We start from the raw sequence: 21,011 nt of genomic DNA on the forward strand, positions 1-21,011 counted from the left end.
GGGGGGGGGCCAGGGCCGCCGGGGGGTGGCCCGACGGGCCCGGGGCGGCTCCTGCTCCCCCGCCCCGTCGGGGCCGATCGCAGGCGGGAGCCCCAGCGCCGCCGCTGCCTCCCCCGACGGCGCCGCCGGGTCGGTCGGCGGGGAGGGAGCCCCGGTGCCGGGGGCGGGGCGGCTCCGTGCCGCCGTCGGGGCGGCCGCGGCCCCGGCGGACTACAAGTCCCGAGCGGCGCGCACACAGGCGCAGGGGCCGGGGGCGCGGAGCGGAGCGGAGCGGGGCGGGGAATGATGTCAGCCTGCGGGGAGCCCCGGCGCGGCCAATGGCGCGGCCGTGCTGGCGGCGGGGCCGGGCCAGCGGCGGCGGCGGGGGCGGCGGCGGCGGCGAGCGCGCAGCGCCGGAGGGACGCGGCGCCCATTCATGAGCAGCCGCGCGCCCGCCGCCCCGGGGCCGCCGCCGGGGCCGGGGCCGGGGCCGGTGCCGCTGGCGGCCGCGGCGCCCAGGAGCGGAGCGGGGCGCGCCGGGCCGGGGCCGGGGCCGGCGGGGCAGGTGCGCGGCGGGCGGTGAGGCTCCGCCGCCGCCGCCATGGACACGTCGGGGCACTTCCACGACTCGGGCGTGGGGGACCTGGAGGAGGACCCCCGCTGCCCCTGCCCGTCGTCGGGGGACGAGCGGCCGCCGCCCGCCGCGCTGCCGCCGCTCCAGCACAGCCTGTTGCACTCGTCGCCCGGGTCGCTGCGGGCCCCTCCTCCCGCCGCCCCCGCCGCCCTCCACCCTTCCTCCCGCCACGGCAGCCAGCTCAACCTCAGCGACCACTTGGCCGGCCACTCGCCGGGCTCGGCGGCGGGCGGCGGCGGCAAGCACCGGCAGCCCAGCCCGCTGGTGCACCGCCGGGACAGCAACCCCTTCACCGAGATCGCCATGAGCTCCTGCAAGTACAGCGGCGGGGTGATGAAGCCCCTCAGCCGGCTAAGTGCCTCCCGGAGGAACCTCATCGAGGCGGAGCCCGAGGCGCAGCCGCTGCAGCTCTTCGGCGCCGGCGGCCCCCCCGAGATCGTGGTCTCGCGCGAGGACAACCACGCGCCCGCCGCGCGGCCCCCCGCGCGCCGCGGCCCCCGCGCCGACCGCCCCCACGCCCGCCCGGCCCCCGCCGCCTTCGCCAAGGGGCCCAAGCGCAAGGCGCAGAACATCGGCTACCGCCTGGGCCACCGCCGCGCGCTCTTCGAGAAGAGGAAGCGTCTCAGCGACTACGCGCTCATCTTCGGCATGTTCGGCATCGTCGTCATGGTCATCGAGACCGAGCTCTCCTGGGGGCTCTACTCCAAGGTAGCGGCCGCCGGCACCGGCGCGGGGTTGGGCTCCCATGGGTGGGCCGGGGGCTGGTGCTGACACCAGCGGGCGGCCGACGGGGCAGGTACGGGGCCGTCCACACCGATCGGGGTCTGACAGTGCAGGCACAGGGTGTTTGCCCCGGCTGATGTCCGACGGGGCGGGTACGGGGCCGTCCACACCGGTCAGGGTCCGACGGTGCAGGCGCAGGGTGTTTGCACCGGCTGATGTCCGACGGGGCGGGTATGGGGCTGTCCACACCGGTCAGGGTCCGACGGTGCAGGTGCAGGGTGTTTGCACCGGCTGATGTCCGACGGGGCGGGTACGGGGCTGTCCACACCGGTCAGGGTCTGACGGTGCAGGTGCAGGGTGTTTGCCCCGGCTGATGTCCGACAGGGCGGGTACGGGGCTGTCCACACCGGTCAGGGTCTGACGGTGCAGGTGCAGGGTGTTTGCCCCGGCTGATGTCCGACAGGGCGGGTACGGGGCCGTCCACACCGATCGGGGTCCGACGGTGCAGGCGCAGGGTGTTTGCACCGGCTGATGTCCGACGGGGCGGGTACGGGGCCGTCCACACCGGTCAGGGTCCGACGGTGCAGGTGCAGGGTGTTTGCACCGGCTGATGTCCGACGGGGCGGGTACGGGGCCGTCCACACCGGTCGGGGTCCGACAGTGCAGGCGCAGGGTGTTTGCCCCGGCTGATGTCCGACGGGGCGGGTACGGGGCTGTTCACACCAGTCGGGGTCCGATGGTGCAGGGCGTTTGCACCAGCTGATGTCTGATGGGGCGGGTACGGGGCCATCTGCACTGGTCAGGGTCTGACGGTGCAGGCGCAGGGTGTTTGCACCAGCTGTTCTCCGACGGGGGGTAGGGGCTGTCCACACCAGTCGGCATCCGATGGTGCAGGTGCAGGGTGCTTGCATCAGCTGTTCTCTGACAGGGGGTAGGGGCTGTCCACACCAGTCGGGGTCCGATGGTGCAGGTGCAGGGTGTTTGCACCAGCTGATGCCCGACGGCACAGGTTGTTGGCACCGGTGTCTGACAAGGTGAGCGCGAGGCCTTCTGCACCGGCCGGCGTCCAGCGGGGCGGTTTGCAGCCGCGAGCGCTGGAGGGGACGGGCCGGGGCCGCGGGCGCTGGCCGGTGCCCGACGGGGCCGCGTGCACCGGCCGGGCTTCGATGGGGCGGACCCGGGGCCGCTGCGCCGGCGGGGCGGGCACGGGGCTGGTGGCAGTGAGGCCGTGTGTCGAGCGGCGTGCGGGGCCAGGCCTGCCGCCGGGGTGGGTGCCGCCCCACCGCCCCGAGGGTCCTGGCTGCGTCGCCCTGCCCGGAGGTCCCGCTCAGCCCCGGACCCCCGGGGACTGGCTGTCTCCTTGCAAACACCGTGGCCTGGCTGAGGGCTGCCACCCGCTGCCAGGGCCGTGGCACCGGGGCCGGCTCCTGCCCGCGCGGCCCCGCCTGGCCCCCGCAGTGACCCCCGCCGCCGTCGGGCGGGCTCGGTGCCCCGCTGCGGGGCCGGCTGGAGAGCGCGGCTCCGTCTGTGAGCTTTTCCTGCCGGGCTGCAGCCGCCCGCGTGCTGCCAGTGCCGGCCTCACGTCCCCGCTGGCCGGGGGCGGCTGCGTCCGCTCGGGGGGAGCAGGGGCGTCCTGGCGGGCGGCAGGGTCCCCTCGGGCGACGGCCGTCCCCGGCGGGGAGCGGCTGGACGGGCCGCGGAGGCGCTGCCCCCGGGGTGCTGCCCGGGCAGCCGGGAGCCCTGGGGCCCCTGGGGCAGGGTAGGGAGCGGTCGGCTCTTTGACGCCCCACGGGTGCCCATCCCGCCAGCGCCCCGGCTGGGTCGCGGCGAGGAGCAGGCGCTCGGCGGGGACGGGAGCCTCCATCCTCCTCCACACCCCTTTCTTCTTCTTTTATTTTATTTTTTTTTTTGAGGGACGGTGTCTTTTATTTATAATTCTCCCCCCACACACCCCGTGCAGCTCCTGCTCCCTGGCTGCGCTCGCTGGCAGCGATATGAATAACTCTTTGTATAGACATCTGTCATGTTATTTATACCTATCCAGAGAGGGGAAGGGCGCAGGCAGCCGCGCTGGCAGGGCGCGCGTGGCACGGCGGGTGTCAGCGGCCGGCGCTGCCGCCCGGGGGGCTCGGGGGGCCCGGCGCTGCCGGGCGGCGAGGGGCCGCTCGCGGCTCCCTGGCGGGGAGGGCCGGCAGCGGCGGCGGGGGAGACGCTGCAGCCGGCGGCGGAGGGACCCTGCGGCTGGGAGCCCCCAGCCCGTCCCCATGGAGACAGCGCGGCGGCGCGGCCGTGCTCCCGGCCCCGAGCCCCTCGCCGCCCCCGAGGCGGTGGGCAGCCGCTGGCCGCCCCGCGGAGCCGGCGGCGGCCGGGGAAGCCCCCGCGCGGCAGCGCCGCCGGCACGTGCCCGCGGCCGGGCTGCTCCCGGGGGACGGGGCCGCGAGCCGGCACGGCGGCGACGTGCCCGGCTGCGAACAGCCCCGCGCAGCCCCCTCCGCTGGGGAAGCGGAGCTCGCCGGCCGGGACGCGGCCGTGCCGACGGAGCGCTGGCAGCTGTCGCGCGGCCGGGGACGTCGGGGCCTGGCCCGGCTCCAGGGCTGCACCGCGCGCGGGGGGCCGCCGGCAGCCTCGGGGAGCCGGGGTGCCGCGCCGTGCCGTGCCGCTCCGGGCGGCTCTCCCGGCACCGCTGTTCGCGGCGAGCGTGGGAGCCGGCAGCGGCTCTTGCTGCCGGGCCCCTCCGGAGCCGCCGCCGGTGAACGCGGTGGGCGCGCGGGCGCCGGTGCCGTCGGCGGCTCGCAGCCGGGGCGCGCGGAGCGGGCAGGGGGGTTCGGGGGTTTGCCGTCCCGCGGCTCCGGCTCCGCGTGCTCCCCGCCAGCGGCCCTGCCGCCTTCCCTGGCACCGGCGGGGTTAAGGACGTCTAGACGGCGACTGAAATTGGCCCAAAAGGATGCCAGCTCGGTGGCGGCGGGAGTGACACCTCGCTGCAGTTCATCCGGGTGTTCCCCTGAGACGCCGGCTCGCTCAAAATAGCGTTTGCCGGGAGCTGTGCCGGCGGAGCGCGGTGGCCGGGCTCCCGTTCCCGGCGCCTCCGGGGGGCACCCGGGGGGGCCCCGGGGCTGGGCAGCGGCAGCAGCCTTGGCCCCAGCCTTGCCCTGGACGCTGCCTATTAATAGCGTTGTTTGGTCCCCGCGCTTCTCTCAACACCAGCTATTATATCCAAACAATTGGGAGGCGAGTGCCAAGTTGTGAAGGCGCTAACAATGCGCGCGGCCCTGCCGGGCTGCGGGAACAATGCTCGCTCGCCGCGTCCTTCTCCAGTGCCAACGGCCTATTTTTACGAAAATTTTCCTCTCTCCGTTTTTAAATACACGCGCTGGGAGGAAAATCTCCCTAGAGAAGGAAAAGGGGACAATCAGCAGGTTGCAGCTAGCCCGGGGCGGTCGGGAGGGAAAGTCGCCGCGACGTGCCGTGAGCGTGCCGGGTCTCAGCGCGGAGGTGATGGGGTGGAGGTGCTGGGAAGGGGCCGGTCCCGGGCGCTGGCGCTGCTCGTCCGTCGGCAGCGCTGCCTTTCCTGCCGCCCCGTTATCTCGCGGCGCTGGGAACCAGCCTGCTCCCCGCCCTGGTTTGGCTGCTCCGCTCCGCTCCGTCCCGGCTCTCCTGCCAGGCTGCACGGGCGTCCTGCAGCCCCCGCCGGGGGGGCCGGGGGCCTTTGGGGCGTCGGAGAGGAGCTCGGGCTCGCCAGCCGGAGGAAGAGGCCTGGAGAGGAGCCCTTGGGAGGGAAAGGTGAAGCCTGCTCTTCCCCTGGGAGCCTGCGAGCGTTTGCTTTAGTCACCAGTGAATCAGGGGCTGGTTTAATTTACATAGAGCTAATTAGCAGGAGGATCTAATTAGACCATCCATTAGGGTGCCACAATATTGGGCTAATGCTGAACGCGGATAGATTGCTGGAGTCACTCATCCCCGCCGAGGGGAGGCTGGTAATTACGTTTGGCAGAATCGGATTAAAAACATCTTTTTTTTTTTTTTTTTTTTTGGAAAAAGTGCTGTTTGTTCTCTCCAGAAGTGAAATCGCTGCGCGCGGCCCCGGGCGCCGCGCTGGGGCCGGGTGCCGCGGGGCGCCGCCGACGCTCTCCCTGCTCTTGCCTTGCAGGACTCCATGTTCTCCCTGGCCCTGAAATGCCTTATCAGCCTGTCCACCGTCATCCTGCTGGGCCTCATCGTCGCCTACCACACGCGGGAGGTGCAGGTGGGTCGGCGCGCGCGGGCCGGGCTCTCGCCCTCCTGCTCCTTCGCCGGCGAAGCGCCGGCGGCTCGTCCTCCTGCCGGCGCGGGCGGCAGCGCGGGGAGGGCCTGACCTTTCCCTCCTTCCGCCAAGCGGCCGAGGAAAAGCTGCGCAATGCTTTCCTAACCGAGCGTGCGCCCCCTCTTCCTCTCCGCCGGGGGCTGCGAGGGCTCCCGCTGCGGGTCCCGCTTCGGCTCAGCGCCCGAGCGCTTCCGAGACGTGGCGAGACAACTGCCCGGCGGGAGAGGCGCCGGGGCCGGCTCCGCTCGCCCGCCCCGCTGCCCGGCAGCCGGCAGGGCCGGGCGCCTAGGACGGACCTAGGAAAGGCGACTGGAAAAGCAAACTTCCTCCCCGGGCTCAGGGCCAGGCCGCGACGCGGGGCGGGCTGCCAGCAGGCCTCCGAGCGGAGGGGCCGGCGAGCCACCTGCCTCCCCGTGCTCTTGCTCGAGGATGCCCGAAACCCCGCTGCCCCCTGAGAGCCCGGCCCTTCGGCGCTCCGGCACGGGAAGGCGCCTGGAGCTGGCGGGTGTCGGAGCTGCGGCGCGCAGGATGCTTCGCCGCGCCGTGCCGCGCCGCGCCGCGCGCCAGCCACCCGGCCGGCTCCGAGAAGCGGAGCTCTGCCCCAGCTGCCGCTTCGCCCGTGGCACGGCCGTGCCCCGAGCCTCGCCTAGACCGCGGTGCCGGAGACCGCCGCGGGGGCCGGCCGAGGGGCCGCGGGCTGCTCACAGCAAATAGTTGAGAGTTCTGGTTTTTGCTAGAATAATATTTACCCCCGGGGCGGCTTTGTTTGCGGTCGGCGAGGCGAGCTGCACCCCCTGTTCTTTCTGGCTTCCTCCGGTTGTTGTTCTTGGTAGTAGGCTCTGCAAACACGACGGCCAGCCTGACCCTTGCGCAGGGCTTTTTCGCGCTCCCATCCTGCTCCGCCTCGGGAGCCGCCTGCCCCTTCCTCCGCCTCGGCCCCGCTGCCCCGGCCGGTCCCTGCGCAGCCAGCATCGCTCCAAACGTGGCCGGGGTCGGTCTGCCGGCCGACCAGCCGCGTCCCTCCCGCCCCGGCGCTTGCTGGTCGGCGGCCGTGAGCGGCGTCCCGCTTCTCGCGGGCTCCGTCTGTGCCGCGACGCGGGGCCGGCGGGATTCCCGCGCGCCCTCCCGCCTGGCCGCGCTCTCGCTGCACTGGGCCAGCCGGGGCCAAGGGAGCGTTTCGCACCCACCCATCCTTTGCACCGGGGCTGCGCCGCTCTGCCCGGCCGAGGCGACCGGAGCCCGGCCGGGGACGGCCCTCCGCAGCGCTCTTGGCACCCGTCGCGCGGCGTCCGCGGCTTCCCCCTTGTCTGCTGGGCCGGTTACTCCGCCGGCGGAGGAAATCGGATTACTTTGACTTGATTTGCTCTGGGCAAATCCGTGCTGGCTCTTTATCGCCCTATTATCTTTTGGGTACTTGTAAAGGGATTGGGGATAATCTGGCCCGGGATCTTTGCCGAGATGGAAGTGGGGCTGGCGGAGCTGTGAATCCTCAGCTCCTCCTGCGCGAGGAGCCCGGCCGCGGCCGCCCCGCTGCGGCGGCGCCTCCCCGGCCCCGGGACGGACCCCGCGAGGGCTTTGGCGTGTTCCCTCTCGGCAGCGATGGCACGCAGGCCGTGCCCTTCAGTAACACTTCTGGCTCGCCCCTTGCCTCGGTTTCCCCAGGAGGCCGCGGGCAGCCGGCTGCTCCCACCCGCCGGGCTCCCGGAGCGGAGCTCAGGGCAGCGCGGCGCCCCGGAGCCCGTGGCCGCGAGGGAGGGCGCCGAGTTGTTTTCCTCCGGACGATTTATAGGCTCGGCAGGCACCCGGACGAGAGAAAGAGCAGCTGCCTGGGGTGCTGGTTTCTTTTCCTGTTGCATCTGACTTTAATGAAGTACAGGGTGATTTATGGTGTCACCCGGCCGGGCAGGGGCACGGCAGCCGCTCCGGTGCGTTGTCGGCCCCCGCCAGGGTTAACGGGGCCTCGGGGGCGGCCGGTGGCGGAGGCAGGGGCTCGGGGGACGTGCCGCCCCGCTCCGGCGCCGCGCGGTGTTTGTCGGCCGGCTGGCAGCCGCGGCGCGGGCACGGCGCGTGACGGGAGCGGCGGGGAGTCCGCAGCTGCGGGAGCCGCTCCTGGGATGCCTGGTTAGGTACCGCTGGGATGCGGTCGCCATGGCAACCCCGAAGCAGCCCCCGGCGCCTGGAAGGGGCTGGCCAAGGGGAAGCCGCTCCCGACCCACCTTTCTCGGTCCCATCCCCCCGGCTTGGGCCGCAGCGAACCCCCTGGCGCTGGCAGAAGCCTTTCTGCCTTTTTCCTCTTGCTGATTTGTTTATTTTTAACACCCTTTTCCAGGAAGGAATGGGCTGTCAGCTTGCTAAATGCCTGAGGATCTCCCTTGACAGCTTGGAGCGCTTTTATAAACAATTGCTTAAACAAAGCAGCTAAAAGGAGCGGCGCTTTCCGAATAAACGGAGAGGTGGCCGGAGCCGGGAGCCGGTCCTGGCGTTCCCGCGGGACAGCCCGGCTGGCGGCCGGTGCCCGGGGCCGGGAGCCGGCGCTGCATCGCGGGCCCCGGCGCGCGGCCTCCCGCGCGTCTCGCTGGCCGCGGGCGTTTCGGGGCGGGCGCGTGGGCTCGGCGGGAGGCGGCGGGCTCGCGGTGGCGCGCGGATGCCGTCTCGCGGGCGGCGGGCTGGCTCCGGAGCCGCGCGCGGCGTGCTCCGCGCCGGCGGGCTGTTCCAGCGAGTAACGCCAGCTGGTGCCGCGCGGCCGCCCACGGCCCCTGCCAGCGCAGCTGAGCCCGGGCGGGAGAAGCCCGGGGAGTTCCCAGCCCTGAGGACGAGGCTGGCTTAGCCTCCGCTTCGCAGGGTCGGCCCTCGGAGAGGCCGGTGGCCGCGGCTGGCGCGGTGCTTCGCCTCGGCCGAGAGTCCCCGAGCGAGCCGGGGCGGCGCGCAGCCCCAGCGCAGCGCCAAGCGCGGCGGCGGCACGCGCGCGTTTGCAGCGAGGCCGCGCTCCCCGGATCGCTCCGCCGGCGTCGCCAGCGGCTCCTGCCTCCCTGCCTTGCCCGGGATGGACCCGCGGTTGCTGCGGCAATGGGAGCCGCTCTGCGGCGCCGGCGGGGCGCCCGGGCTGCGACGGGCCCCGCAAAGCCGGCCGCGGCGGCGCCTCGCCGCGGATCGACCCCTCCGCCGGGCGCCGGCGCCCCGCGCTCTGCACCCTACGTAAGGCCTCTGGGGTGTCCTCGGCCCGTAGCCCGGCCCGGAGGAGACGGGGCGGGTTGCTCCCGGCTGCGCACGTGCCGTTTCCCACCGTTTCCCTCCCCAGCATGTGCCGGTCTTTGGAGCCGCTTCCTTGACGTCCCCGTTTGAGCGGGCTCTCGTGCTGGTCCCTTCTGCTGGCGAAGCCGCCTCCGCTGCCCGCCTCCGGGCTCTCCCTCCCTGGCCGCGGGCCGCTCCGTGCCCGCAGGCGCCGCGGGAGAGCGGCCGGGGCGCCCGTGACCGTGTGGTTTTGCATCCCGCTAGCTCTTCGTGATCGACAACGGAGCCGACGACTGGCGGATAGCGATGACGTACGAGCGCATCCTCTACATCAGCCTGGAGATGCTGGTTTGTGCCATACACCCCATCCCCGGGGAGTACAAATTTTTCTGGACAGCCCGCCTGGCTTTCTCCTACACGCCTTCCCGGGCGGAGGCGGACGTGGACATCATCCTGTCTATCCCCATGTTCCTGCGCCTCTACCTGATCGCCCGGGTGATGCTGCTGCACAGCAAGCTCTTCACCGACGCCTCGTCTCGCAGCATCGGGGCCCTCAACAAGATCAACTTCAACACCCGCTTCGTCATGAAGACCCTCATGACCATCTGCCCCGGGACCGTGCTGCTGGTCTTCAGCATTTCCCTCTGGATCATCGCCGCCTGGACGGTGCGGGTGTGCGAGAGGTGAGAGGGGCTGGGCCGTGGCGGGGGGACGCTCTCCCCCGGCCGGGTGCCGGCTCCCGGGCCAGGCGGCGATTTGACCTGCTTCTGCTCCCGGGGGGATTCGGGGTGCTCTGGGGAAGGGGGAGAGGATGCTCGCTCGGCGGCGCCTGGCTCTGCTCCCCGCGCTGCTGAGAGCGACTGCCGTGAAACCCCGCGGATGCGAGCCCGCCGCCGTACCCGCGCGCCCGCCCCGGGGGCTGCAGCCCCCTTTCCGCCGCTGCCCTGCGCGGGGCCGAGCTCGGCGGCGCTCCCGGCCGGGCCGCGGCATCGGGGCATCCTGCGCGCCCACCACCGGGGCTGCCGGGGCGCAGGGGAGCCGCAGCCCTTGGTTCCTCCGAGGGGAGGGAGGATGGGAAGACGGGGGCCGCAGGCGGGTTGGAGAGGTCGATTGCGAATAGCGGCTGGTCCTGCGCGGCGCGGCGGGAGCTGCTCCGCCGCCCCAGCTGCTGCTCCGGCCCCAGCGCAAGAGCAACGATTTTATCGCTGCAGCAGTAATAACCTCCGGTTCCCGCGGGGCGTCTCCTCCCCCCGGGCGCCTCTCCGAGCTGCTGGGTTACGCGCTGGCTTTCGGGCACTCCGGGGCTGAGCCTTGCCCGGATCCTGCCCCCGGCCGCAGCCCCGGGGCTCCCAGCCCTCTCCCGTCCCGCTGCGGGCTCCAGCCCTGCCGGCTCGTGCTGCGGTCGCGCTCGTGGGCTCCAACCCCTTGGGCCGAGCCTTACCGCTGCCGGCATGCGTGCGCAGCGCTCGCAGGGATGCCGGCAGGCTCCTTTCCTCCCCTCATCGAGGCTGGTGTGGATGAAGCTGGGGCCGCGCAGGTTTGTCTTCAGGAAGCCACTCGAGAAAACAAATGCATGTTATTTGTTTTAAGTGGATTAGCTAAATCGCATTAAATCCCTCTAAGTTGTTGCAGCAGTTTGTGGCTGTCTTTAGAAGGAAGGTGCAAGTTTTTACCACCGGGGCTCAGCCCAGCACCTCCAGTTCCAGCACGCCCGGGTTACTTTTGCATCCTCGCGAGGCCGAAGGACGGGGAAGGAAGGCTGATGCTCGGGTGACGGCGCACGGGCTCGCCGAGCCCTTGGCGTTGCATTCGGGACCTGCCGCGAGCTGGTGGATGCAGCCCCGGGGGCTCCCGCCACGCGTTAGCTGCCTCGGGGCCTCGCCTGGGTCTCCGAGGCCGTGCGGAGGGGCAGCAGAGCAGCTTTTAGTAACGTGGAAATGGACTGGAGCTGCACACTTAGATCTTACGAGCTTTCACAGGGTGCATTTATGCGCCTGCTTCTCTTAATGATGCTATTAGAACGTGCTGGAGCTGTACGCTGCTCCACTGTATTTGGGAGATTTTTCCTTTGTACCTCCGAAATGGGGAACGGCTGGAATGGGCTGGCGGGCCCCCAGGGGATTCATTCTGCACCTGGTGGGGCTCAGGCTGAAAAGTGCAACGTAAAGAAATGACTAATGAGTAATGAAAAATAGCAGCGAGGGCAGATGAGCCGCTGCAGATCAGAGGCACGAGAGCTGCTGCCAGCGGCCACCACCCCCGTGCGCCGGCGGAGCAGCAAGCGTCAACCCGGGCAGCTCCCAGCCGGCCGTGTCAGAGAGGTGGAGGGTCCCCGGGGAGGTGCACGCACCCGGCAGGGATGCAAGGACGCCGGGGAGGTGCATGGACCTTTGGGGATGCACAGACCCCGGGGGGATGCACGGACCCAGGGAGGTGCACGGACCCAGGGGGATGCACAGCCCTCCGCGTTGCCCTCCCCTCCTCGCCCTCGTCCCCGGGCGTCGTGCAGCCCCCGGCGCCGCTCCCCGCCGTCCCTGGGCGTCCCCGCCACCCGCTCGCTCGGGGTGGGCTGCAGCTCTCCGAAAGGCAGCGAGTTGCTAAGCAACCCCCGGCGCGCTCTCCCCAGCGCGGGGAGCTGCCTGCGGCGCGGCGGGATCGCTGGCGGCCCGGCTCGGGGACGGGGCGCACGCACGGGCGCCGCCGGCGCACCCCCATCTCCGGTTCGGGGAAAAGGGGGAGAGCCGGGCCCCGGCGCGACGCTCGGGGCAGCCCGAGAGCGGCCTCGCTCGCCGCGGGAGCCGGCGCTGGCGCTGCGCTCTCCGGGGAAGGCGGCCGAGGGGGTGATGGAAATCAGTGCTCAGGTCTGAACAATTGCATCAGCCCTTGGCGCGCGCGGCCGGCCCCTCTTCCTGCTCTCCCGGCTCGCGCGAGCCGCGGCGCATGCCAGCTGCTCCTATTTATGAGCTCCTGCTGCTCAAAGCACTTCTTGGAAAAAGACAACCTTGGTCCCTTCGGCTGCTCCATCACCCCCTTCCTGCCGCCGGCGCGGCGTTCCCGTGGGCCGGGCGGCTCAAGAGGTCGCATCCTGCCGGGGCGGGCGGCAGCCCCGGCCTTCGCCAGGGACAGGCGGTCGCCCGCGGGGGGAAGTACGTGCCGGGGAGGAGGAAAGCCCGACGGGGTCCTTGGGAAGGGCCCGGGCACGGGGCTCGCGCCCTGGGGACGGGCTCCCGCGGCCAGAACTGCCCTTTCTGCCCAGAACGTGGCGTTTCCGGCCGCGGCTGCTGAAGATGCTTTCTTGTGCTCCAGCGCTTCGGTAGTCTTCGGGGGCGGGGGGGGGACTGAGGAAGACAAGAAAACCCAACTGTTCGGAGAGTTATGAGTTGAAAAGCTTGGACGCATCGATTCGTAGGGAATTGCCAAGAGCTCCATCTGTTTTTCCTCTAATGATTTCACGAGGCGGCTGAGAGAAACCTGCTGCGGAGAAGGCAGGCGGCCCTGGCAGCGGGGCCGCAGCGCCCCAGCGCCCGCCTGACTCGCGCCTCCGCGAGCCGGCCGGATGGCGACCGCCTTGGCGGGCAGGGGGCCGGGGGTCCGGGCTGCCCTGCGGCGCGGCTCTGCCGCGGGAGCGAGCCGGGGGCCGCTGCGGGCAGGGGGCCGGGGGTCCGGGCCGGCGCGGAGCTGGAGCCGCGGCGGCGCAGAAGCAGCAGCTGGGCGGTCGGGGGGGCCGGGGGGGCCGCTGACCTGGTCAGGGCAGGAAGCGGCGCAGGATTTTGCCGCTCGCGCGTTCCAGAGCGGGGCCGCGGCCACGGGAAGTTCACCGCGTGCTCAATGCCGAGGGTGTGATGAGTCCGCCTGCTCTCAGCAGCCCCGTGCAAGGGGCTGGCGGCACCGTCCGCCCCGGGCGGCGGGGGCGGCCGCCGGCGCTTGGGGGGACGCATGCGCGCGAGCCCGGGCGGAGCGGGGCCGCGCGGGAGGAAAAGGCCAGGGCCGAGCGGGCGCCGCCGGGATGGCGTTGCAGACCTCCGGCGCGGTGGGCTGGCCGACGGCGCTGGCGAACGGGCGGTGCCGCGGCTCCGAGGCGGCGGATGCAACCCGCTGCCTCGGCCTCTCCCGTCCGGCGGCTCCGGGACGCGGTGACAGCTCTGACCGAAAGCAGAAGCCCTTTCCGTTGAGTTTTCCTTCTGCTTTGGTGCGCGTGGGCTTTTTCTGAGCTGGAAATGGTGAAACTGCTGTTGCTGCAGAACAAACCGTCGCGTTCTTCGCCTTTATTCCCTGTTCTGCGCCGTAGTCTCACGCTATGTCGTGCGGCGCCGGGAGCCGCCCCGGCCGCCCGCGGCGCTGACGTCCGTCCCCTCGGCAGGTACCACGACCAGCAGGACGTAACCAGCAACTTCCTGGGCGCCATGTGGCTCATCTCCATCACCTTCCTCTCCATCGGCTACGGCGACATGGTGCCTCACACCTACTGCGGCAAGGGCGTCTGCCTGCTCACCGGCATCATGGTGAGGGAGGCGGCGGGCGAGCGCGGCGGCCCCCGTCCCCGGCGCGGGATGCTTTCCACCGCCGGGGCGCGGGCCCAGGCGTCCTGCGGCCCCCGGGAGCGCGGCCCTCGGCGCGCCGCGGGCTTGCGCCGATGAGCGGGCTGCGCGGCGCCCTCCGAGTAACCTGCGCTCGCTCCCCCCGCGCAGGGCGCCGGCTGCACGGCCCTGGTGGTGGCCGTGGTGGCCAGGAAGCTGGAGCTCACCAAAGCCGAGAAGCACGTCCACAACTTCATGATGGACACGCAGCTGACCAAGCGGGTAAGGAGCGGCGCCCGGGGGCTGCGCTCGGCCTCCTGCGCGCGAAGGACGCACCGAAAACCCCGGGGTGTTGCGAGCAGCCTGCTGGCGACGTTTATCCCACCTTTGCCCGCGATGGGGACACGCCAGGGAGGTTTTCTGAAGAACCGGGTCTGACTGCGCCCGGAGCACCCGGCAGCGGGGACGCGGAGCGGAGGAGGAGGAGGATGGCCGGGAGCCGAACCCGCTCCTGGCATCGCCGCCGCAATTGCATGCCCCGGAGATGCTGGGAGCCGCGAGCGCAGCCCCTGCGCCCGGCTTTTGGGGACACGTCGCGGCCAGCCGGCGGCAGCGACCCTGCCAGGAGGCGGCTCGGGAGCCCCTGGGCCCTGCGCTGGCCGGAGCCGGGGGCGCAGGTGCCCCGCGGCGGCATTTGTGGCCGGGCTGGGAGAGCGAACAGCCGCTCGGCCCCGCTCCCCCCCACCGCGGATATGGATCTGCGGGCTCGGCGCCAAGCAGGCTGGGGCCAATTAATTTCAAAGAAAGCCAGAAAGCGGCAGCTGAGGGGGGAGCCTGGGAGCGCCGCGTTCCCGCACAGCCGCTGGCCCGCTCCGCCGCCCGGCCGGTGCGTGGCCGCGCACCGGAGAGCCGCCGGCGGCCAAGGCTCCAACACAGAGCCGGGAAATGAGAAATCCTTCAGGATTTTTCTTTTTTTTTGTTCAATGCAAAGACATTAGCTTAATGTAAAGCTTCACGCACGGGCAAGGAGCCCGGTGTTGGGGGCGCTGGGAGAGGCTTCCCCGGCCCGCGGCCCCGCGTGCGCAGGGCACAGGCTGGCTGTCCCTCGGCGCGCCGGGGCTCGGCAGAGCAGCGCGGGCGGCGGGTGGGGAGCAAGCCGGGATGCTGAACGGACCGTGCCGGTCCGAGGCCCCCGTTGCAGGGCAGCGGTAGCGCTAAAACGGCCCTCTGCACCCGCGCTCCCAGAGCGGGGAGGAAGGGGAAGCGGTAGTGGGAGAAAGCCCCGCGGTCAGGGAGCGCGTGCTCCGGCTCCGGCCAGGCGTGCGAGGCAACGCGGCCTCTCCGGGGTGAGCGCTTTGGCGAGGGCCTTAGCGCCGCGCGGGCTCGGGATGCAGCACCCGCGGCGCCCGAGACCTGCTGCTGGGGGCCGGGGCTCTGCCTCGCGCGCGCTCCCGGCCGAGCAGCCCCCGCGGCTGCAGCCCGGCCGCGGACGGTGCTTTGCCGAGGCGCAGCGCGAGCGCCGTCCGGGGCGGCCGCTGAGCTCAGAGGCGAGCGCTTTGCTTCCAGCTGGGGGCGAGTCAAGTGCTCTCGCAACAGCAGTTTTCTCGGCTCGCGGACTAGCAGCGCAGACCGCAGCCAAACCACTGTTTCCACAAAATAACACGTCCCATGTGCTGGCCCAGAGGGGGGAAGTGACCGGCGGCCGCCTCTCTTCTCTTACAGATCAAGAATGCTGCCGCCAACGTCCTTCGGGAGACGTGGCTCATCTATAAGCACACCAAGCTGCTGAAGAAGATCGACCATGCGAAAGTCCGGAAGCACCAGAGAAAGTTCCTACAAGCCATCCACCAGTAAGTGGAGCCGCCGGCTGCCGCTGCCGGCGGGGAGGGGGCCCCTCGCGAGCCCAGCCGCGGCGGGGAAGGGCGATCCGGCCCCGTTGGCAGAGCGAGGACAATTTTCTATTTCCCTGGAAGCAGCAATTACTGGGCAGCGTCTCCGGGTGCGTTTTCCGCTCGCGGCTAGTGACTGTGCCTTGGGAGGGGATGCATCCGTACCGCTGTTTGCTTCTCCCCAGGCTGCGAAGCGTGAAGATGGAGCAGAGGAAGCTGAGCGACCAGGCCAACACGCTGGTTGACCTCTCCAAGGCAAGTCGTTGCAAGTCGTTCCTCAGCCCGGCCAGGCTGCGGAAATGTTCCTCTTGGCTTTCAAAAACCAAAAGCAGAGCTGGCTGACCGCAGAATGCACCAGCTCCCTAGATATCAGCTGGGAATAGCTGCCATGGGATTGCAGAGAAAGTGCAGACACAAACCCTGAGCCGGGAAGGGGGGGGGCACCCCGCTCCCCGTAAGGGTCTCTGTTCGCTGCGCTCTTACGCCCCTTAGAAACCACCAGGAAACCTCCAGCTGATGATCCTCATTGCGTAGCAACACATTCCTGGCAGATCCTTTCTCCCCTTCCCTCTGCCTGTGGTGCGCGCAAGCAGGTTTGCATCATTTTAACATCCTGGCGGCGGAAGAGCCGGCGAGCCAAGCCGCGGTCGCGGCGGGCGTCCTCCGAAACGCTCCCCGGCCCGCAGAGCCGGGCTTTGGCGCCGGCTGCGCTCAGCAGGGCCCCGCTCCGGTTTTGCTGCCGCTGCGAGCAGGAGCGAGCGGAGGGGTTTTGGTGGCTCTGTTGCTGCTGCCCGGCCGCAGCTCCGGAGACCGTCTCTGCCCGCAGCGGCGCTGGGTGCAGGCGGGCGCTGGGTCTGCGACGGCAGAGAGCCACCCAGGAGCGAGCGATGGGGCTGCAGCGCCTTGGCGAGAGGCGCAGCTGCCGCGGCCCCTCGCACCCAGCAGTCCGGGGCTGCCGCCGGCGCCCGCGGCCCCGGGAAGCACCCTCGGGCAACGCGCAGAAAGTTCGGTTTCCTTCTTGGTTTTGGCGTTGGGCCGGCAAGCAGGACTCGGCCCCCGCGGGGCCCCCAGGGGCTGCCCAGTGCGACTGCCTCCAAGGAAAAACCTCTTAAAAGGGAAAAAAAAAAAACATTTTTACAGCGAAATGATGCTTGTTTAGCAGGCTCATCCTTCTAGTGAGCCCCAGGCTAGGAAACACGCTGTGCTTTGCTGCGGAGACAACATATTTGCTCATCAATTCAGTACATTTTAGCAGCGTGCTTTCTTGCAGTAGGACGCTTCCTTCTCCACTGTACCCATGCGAAAAAGCTTCGGCGTCGCTTTTGTCTGTGTCTTGGCCTAGTCCACAAGCTGCCGTGTTTGCCGTGTCGCTGCCTGTGCAGCGCAGCGCCGCTCTGCTCACGCTTTCCCCTCCTTGCCGTGTTCCCCCTCGAGCTGCGTCTCCCCCTTTTTCCTTTCCGCTGCTGCGACGTGTCGCCCTCGTGGCGGCCGCCGGCCCCGGCGCTGCCGGCTGCTGGTCCTCCTCCCGGTCCGCGGGAACGGGCCGAACGCAGGAAACGCCGCCGGCGTCAGAGCCTCAGCCCCGGCGGCGGCGGGGCGAGCCCGTCCCGCCGCTCGCCCGCGGCCGCCGTGCTCACCCCTCCGCTGTCCCCTCTGTCCCTGCAGATGCAGAACGTCATGTACGACCTCATCACCGAGCTGAACGACCGCAGCGAGGACCTGGAGAAGCAGATCGGCAGCCTGGAGTCCAAGCTGGAGCAGCTCAGCGCCAGCTTCAACTCCCTGCCGCTGCTCATCGCCGACATGCTGCGCCAGCAGCAGCAGCGCCTGCTGGCCGCCGTCATCGAGGCCCGGGGGGTCAGCGTGGCCGTGGGCACCCCGCAAACTCCTCTGTCCGAGAGCCCCATCGGGGTCAGCTCCACCTCCTTCCCCACCCCTTACACGAGCTCGAGCAGCTGCTAAAGCGCAGACCAAGCCCCTCAGCCCTCCACGGACACGCAAGAGTTCACGTGCAGGTCCTGCCATCTACACGGACTTTCTTCTGGTTCTCGAACCGCCACAGGAACGTTTGGACCAAGCCGGTGCGACGCGCGCTGCCGAGCGGACGCTCGGAGCTTGATAACGCCTTGGAATCGGAAATCTAATCCCTGTTTAGGTGCCTCTACATGTCGTGAAGGACGTGGGCGTGAGGCGAAGCCTCTGGCAAGGCCCGTGCTGCAGTGTTCGGTGGAGGACAGACATCCACGCTCAATCTCAGGTCTTCACATTGAAAAAAATAAAATAAAATAAAATAAAAGTCAGAAGCACTGAAGCAACGGAGACACCAGAGGGAGAGTATTCCACTGTGTGGAGCACGTGCCGGGGCCGGGGCTCGGCCGGCCCCGCTCCTCCCCAGCCCGCTTGTCTTGCTGAGGACGCCTGGGGCAGGAGGACCGGTCACTCGCCAAGACGGAGAGCTCCCCTTGCCTGCTGCTCCTCTCGCCACCGCAAAGCCCTGCTGGGCAGATGCCAGTATCCTAATTTCTTGCACAGGCTCTGACCTAAGATGTCCATGCTCCATCCCATCTCCTTGCCAAGACATGCACATGAGTACATGCATACAGCTGCTGCGTTTCAGGGTAGGTGATGATGTTTCCCTTTAGCCTGAGTTTCTTCAGCGTAGTGAGCGTTTTCTGCTCAGGCAGAACAAGTGACAGTTCTTCTTTTTGGCCCTCAGTGTCATATTCTGCCTGGAGCCAAGTGCTGCAGTCCAGCAAGCAGTGCCTAAAGCATGCGGGACCGCCGGCCCCTCCTGGGCGGCCACGCCGGCGTCGGAGCGGTTTGTGGCACGCGGGAGCCGGTACCTGCCTTGCGCCCGAGGAAACGTGCTGCAAGCCGGCGCCGTGGGCCCGGTTTCGCGGCGCCCCGGAGGCTGGCGCTGCCGCTCGAGGGACGCCGCGTGCAAACTGCCGAGCGTAAGATCTGCGGGCAGGTCCCGCCTGCTCCGCGGGAGCCGGGGCGGCGGTGCTGTGGGAGCAGCCTCCTCGGGGCGGGCTTCGTGGCCAGGACCCAGCAGGGCCCCGGGAAGCTGCCCCAGCCCTGTCGCCGGTGGCAGGAGCGGCCGGCCCCCAGGGCGATGCGCGGGGCTCGCCGGACCGCCCGGGCGTCCCGAGGAGGAGACCAGGTTGCGTGATGGATCTGGAGTCACTCGCATCATCACCCCCCCCTCCCACCCAGGACCACCCTCGCGTTTCGGGAAGGAGCCGGGCACGTCTCCAATCCCGGTGCTCTTCGAAGAGACCTCAGAACTGACAGATGAAAAAAATCAAATTAGCTACCAACACCATCTTCTCCGGCATCATGAATGTACGTGTTCGAGCCGAGCTGACAGCACCAAATTCGCCTGGGTCAAACAGGGCTCGCTGTAACGTGATGTAGTAACTGGGGAAGACGAGTACTGAGTGGGACGCTTCATCTGTTTAAAACAAAGACCATCTTGTTCGTACGGCTTCTGCTGGGTTTGGCGGAGAACAGCAGCACCATCCAGGGCCACGTTATGCAACATGCAGCTTTGCAGGAAAGCCAGCCGTAGCACGGCGCCCGTTGGCAGCGCTGGCTGCTGCTTCCTGAGGGCATCGGCCAACGGAGCGGTGCCGGGCGGCGAGCACCCCTCACGTGCCCTACGAAGAGCGGGCCGCAACGGCGGACGGCTGATTTTCGCTCGTGTTCGCCTTTCACGTGCGTGCCTGGGCATCACAGCTGTGCTCTGGTCCCCTTTCACCGATTCCCCTGCGTAATTCTTAGTTCGGTCACTTCATTGTTTTCTGCTTTGTCTGGTCTTTGCTGGGAGCTGCCTGCTGCCGGGAGGCTCCAGCTTTGTGTCTTAGCACTTTGGCGATGGTGTTTGCTGCTTTCAGTGAAAACTCAGCAGAGGATATTTATATATTTTTAAACAGATGAAGTAACCATGCAATTACTCCACGATATTAATTACACATCACCCAGCAGTGTCAGTAATTGTAATCAAAGTCACTGTGTTACTCCAGGTATACTTAGCCTGTAATCTTCTCCATTGTAACTCTTTCACTTCCATAAATAACGCTGGATTTCATATGCACGTAGGCAGGGACATATCAGCCTGATGCAAAGGAATTTCTGTGCAAAGCTCCACTTACTGCTGGTGGTAGGTGTTTTACTCCTTGTGCCCTACAATTAAAGTTAGGTAGAAAACAAGCAGTAGTTAGCGAGGAATACTCCCGCCCACCAGCTCCAGCCGTCCACAGGCCGTGGAGGAGCAGGGTTCCTCCGCCGCCGGCTCCAGGGAGACGCAGCAGGAGCTCGGCAAAGTGAGGTCCTGCTGCTGCAGAGGCGCGCTTGCGTTAAGCCTGTTGGTAGCACAGTAGCAAAATGTGGTTGTTCCTGTAGCGCGTTTTGCATTCGGAGAGGTGAGGAGGTGCACAGAGATCACTGCCAGCATTTTCTATTCCTTGGCCAGCAGGAGATACTCAGCTTCCGTGAATGAGCTGCTCTTCCCCTTTCTGAAGATCTTATTAGTCTAATTGCTGAGTGGGCAGGACTGCTTGGAGAGTGTCGTGTCTTGGCAGCAACCCTGCCGTCCTGTCACTGCCTTGGCAGCAACCCAAAGTCTCTTCTTAGCCTTGCTGCTGACCCCTGTGTGCCTACAGATACCCCTTGGCCCCACTGCCCCTCTTATAAGATGGGGATGAAGAAGCTTCTGTCCATCTTTGTAAGGAGATTTCAGGCATGGAAATGAAGAAAACTTTGTAAGTTCCAAGAATGAGCATAAAATACAGAGTCTCCACTCCAGGCAGCCAGCAGAGAAAAATGTTTCCACGTCTCTCCTGTGGTTCATGTAGGCACAAACTGCCGTGTACAACATGTCCTGCAGGGACTTGGGCTGGGTTTGTGGTTTAAGCCGTGACGAGAGATGCAGAAAAGTTTCCTAGGGCGTTAGATACCTGAGGGAAATATTGATGCCCAAGAATCGATATCGCCAGCAGGAACCTCCTTACTGGCTAATAATCAATTCTGGTAGATCAAACTGAATAAGACAAGACCGGGAAATGTCAAATTGCAAGGACTTGGGGCTCTGAAGGGGAATGAAATAGCAGTGGTGAGAGCTTCAGTATCCCAGCCCGTGCAAGAAACCCTGTTCTTGGGCACAGCTGTCTGGTTCAGAGTGATTTCATTAGGGTTGATTAGTGCCCTGACAGGAGCTCCTGGCTGCACTGCGGAGGCATCATGCTAGCTTTGGTGCTGTCTGGGCAGCTTGGCTGTGCCAGGCTGTGTCCTGCTGTGTGGGCCGGGGTCCTGGGACTCGCAGCACCGCTGCAGCCCCTGCCCTGCACCCCACAGCCTCCACCTTGTGCTCCACAGCCTGCAGCCCTGCTCCCCCCAGCCCCCGGCTCGGCAGCCGGCAGCCCCCACGCTGAATCCTGCAGCCCCTGGCCAGCACCCTGCAACCCTGGCCTGCACCCTGCACTTGGTGCCTTGCACCCTACGCTCTGCACCCTGCACCCCTCTGTCCTGCACCCCACAAGCTGCACCTCATCCCCTCCACCCCACACCTTGATCGCCCCATATTGCCCCTGCACCCCAGACCCTGCACAGCCCCCACCCCCGACACACCCCACCCCCTGCACCCCACATCTTGCACCCCCCCCGCATCTTGCACCCCCCCACATCCCTTGTGCACCCCACACCCCCCGCACCCCCCCCGCACCTTGCACCCCCCCACA

At 68.5% G+C, this 21,011-nt stretch overlaps 1 protein-coding gene across 1 annotated transcript; it reads left to right on the top strand.

The window, feature by feature from the left end:
- Window positions 1–580: 580 nt before the first annotated feature.
- KCNN3 (potassium calcium-activated channel subfamily N member 3) lies at window positions 581–21,011 on the top strand. The gene is made up of 8 exons (XM_068922332.1): window positions 581–1,321; window positions 5,484–5,579; window positions 9,132–9,550; window positions 13,228–13,369; window positions 13,556–13,666; window positions 15,107–15,234; window positions 15,459–15,528; window positions 16,939–21,011. The coding sequence occupies exons 1-8, from the start codon at window positions 581–583 to the stop codon at window positions 17,233–17,235; spliced, it is 2,004 nt and encodes a 667-aa protein (XP_068778433.1). The 3' UTR covers window positions 17,236–21,011.

The sequence above is a fragment of the Struthio camelus genome, chromosome 30 (assembly GCF_040807025.1).
Source record: "Struthio camelus isolate bStrCam1 chromosome 30, bStrCam1.hap1, whole genome shotgun sequence".
NCBI classification, from domain to species: Eukaryota; Metazoa; Chordata; class Aves; order Struthioniformes; family Struthionidae; genus Struthio; species Struthio camelus.

What these genes read in the sequence shown, in the direction of transcription:
- KCNN3 (XM_068922332.1), top strand. Translation starts at nt 581, where the DNA reads ATGGACACGTCGGGGCACTTCCACGACTCGGGCGTGGGGGACCTGGAG. An exon ending in ACGGTGCGGGTGTGCGAGAG is followed by an intron (nt 9,551 to 13,227) that starts GTGAGAGGGGCT and finishes TCCCCTCGGCAG; the next exon opens with GTACCACGACCAGCAGGACG. An exon ending in CGCTGGTTGACCTCTCCAAG is followed by an intron (nt 15,529 to 16,938) that starts GCAAGTCGTTGC and finishes CTGTCCCTGCAG; the next exon opens with ATGCAGAACGTCATGTACGA.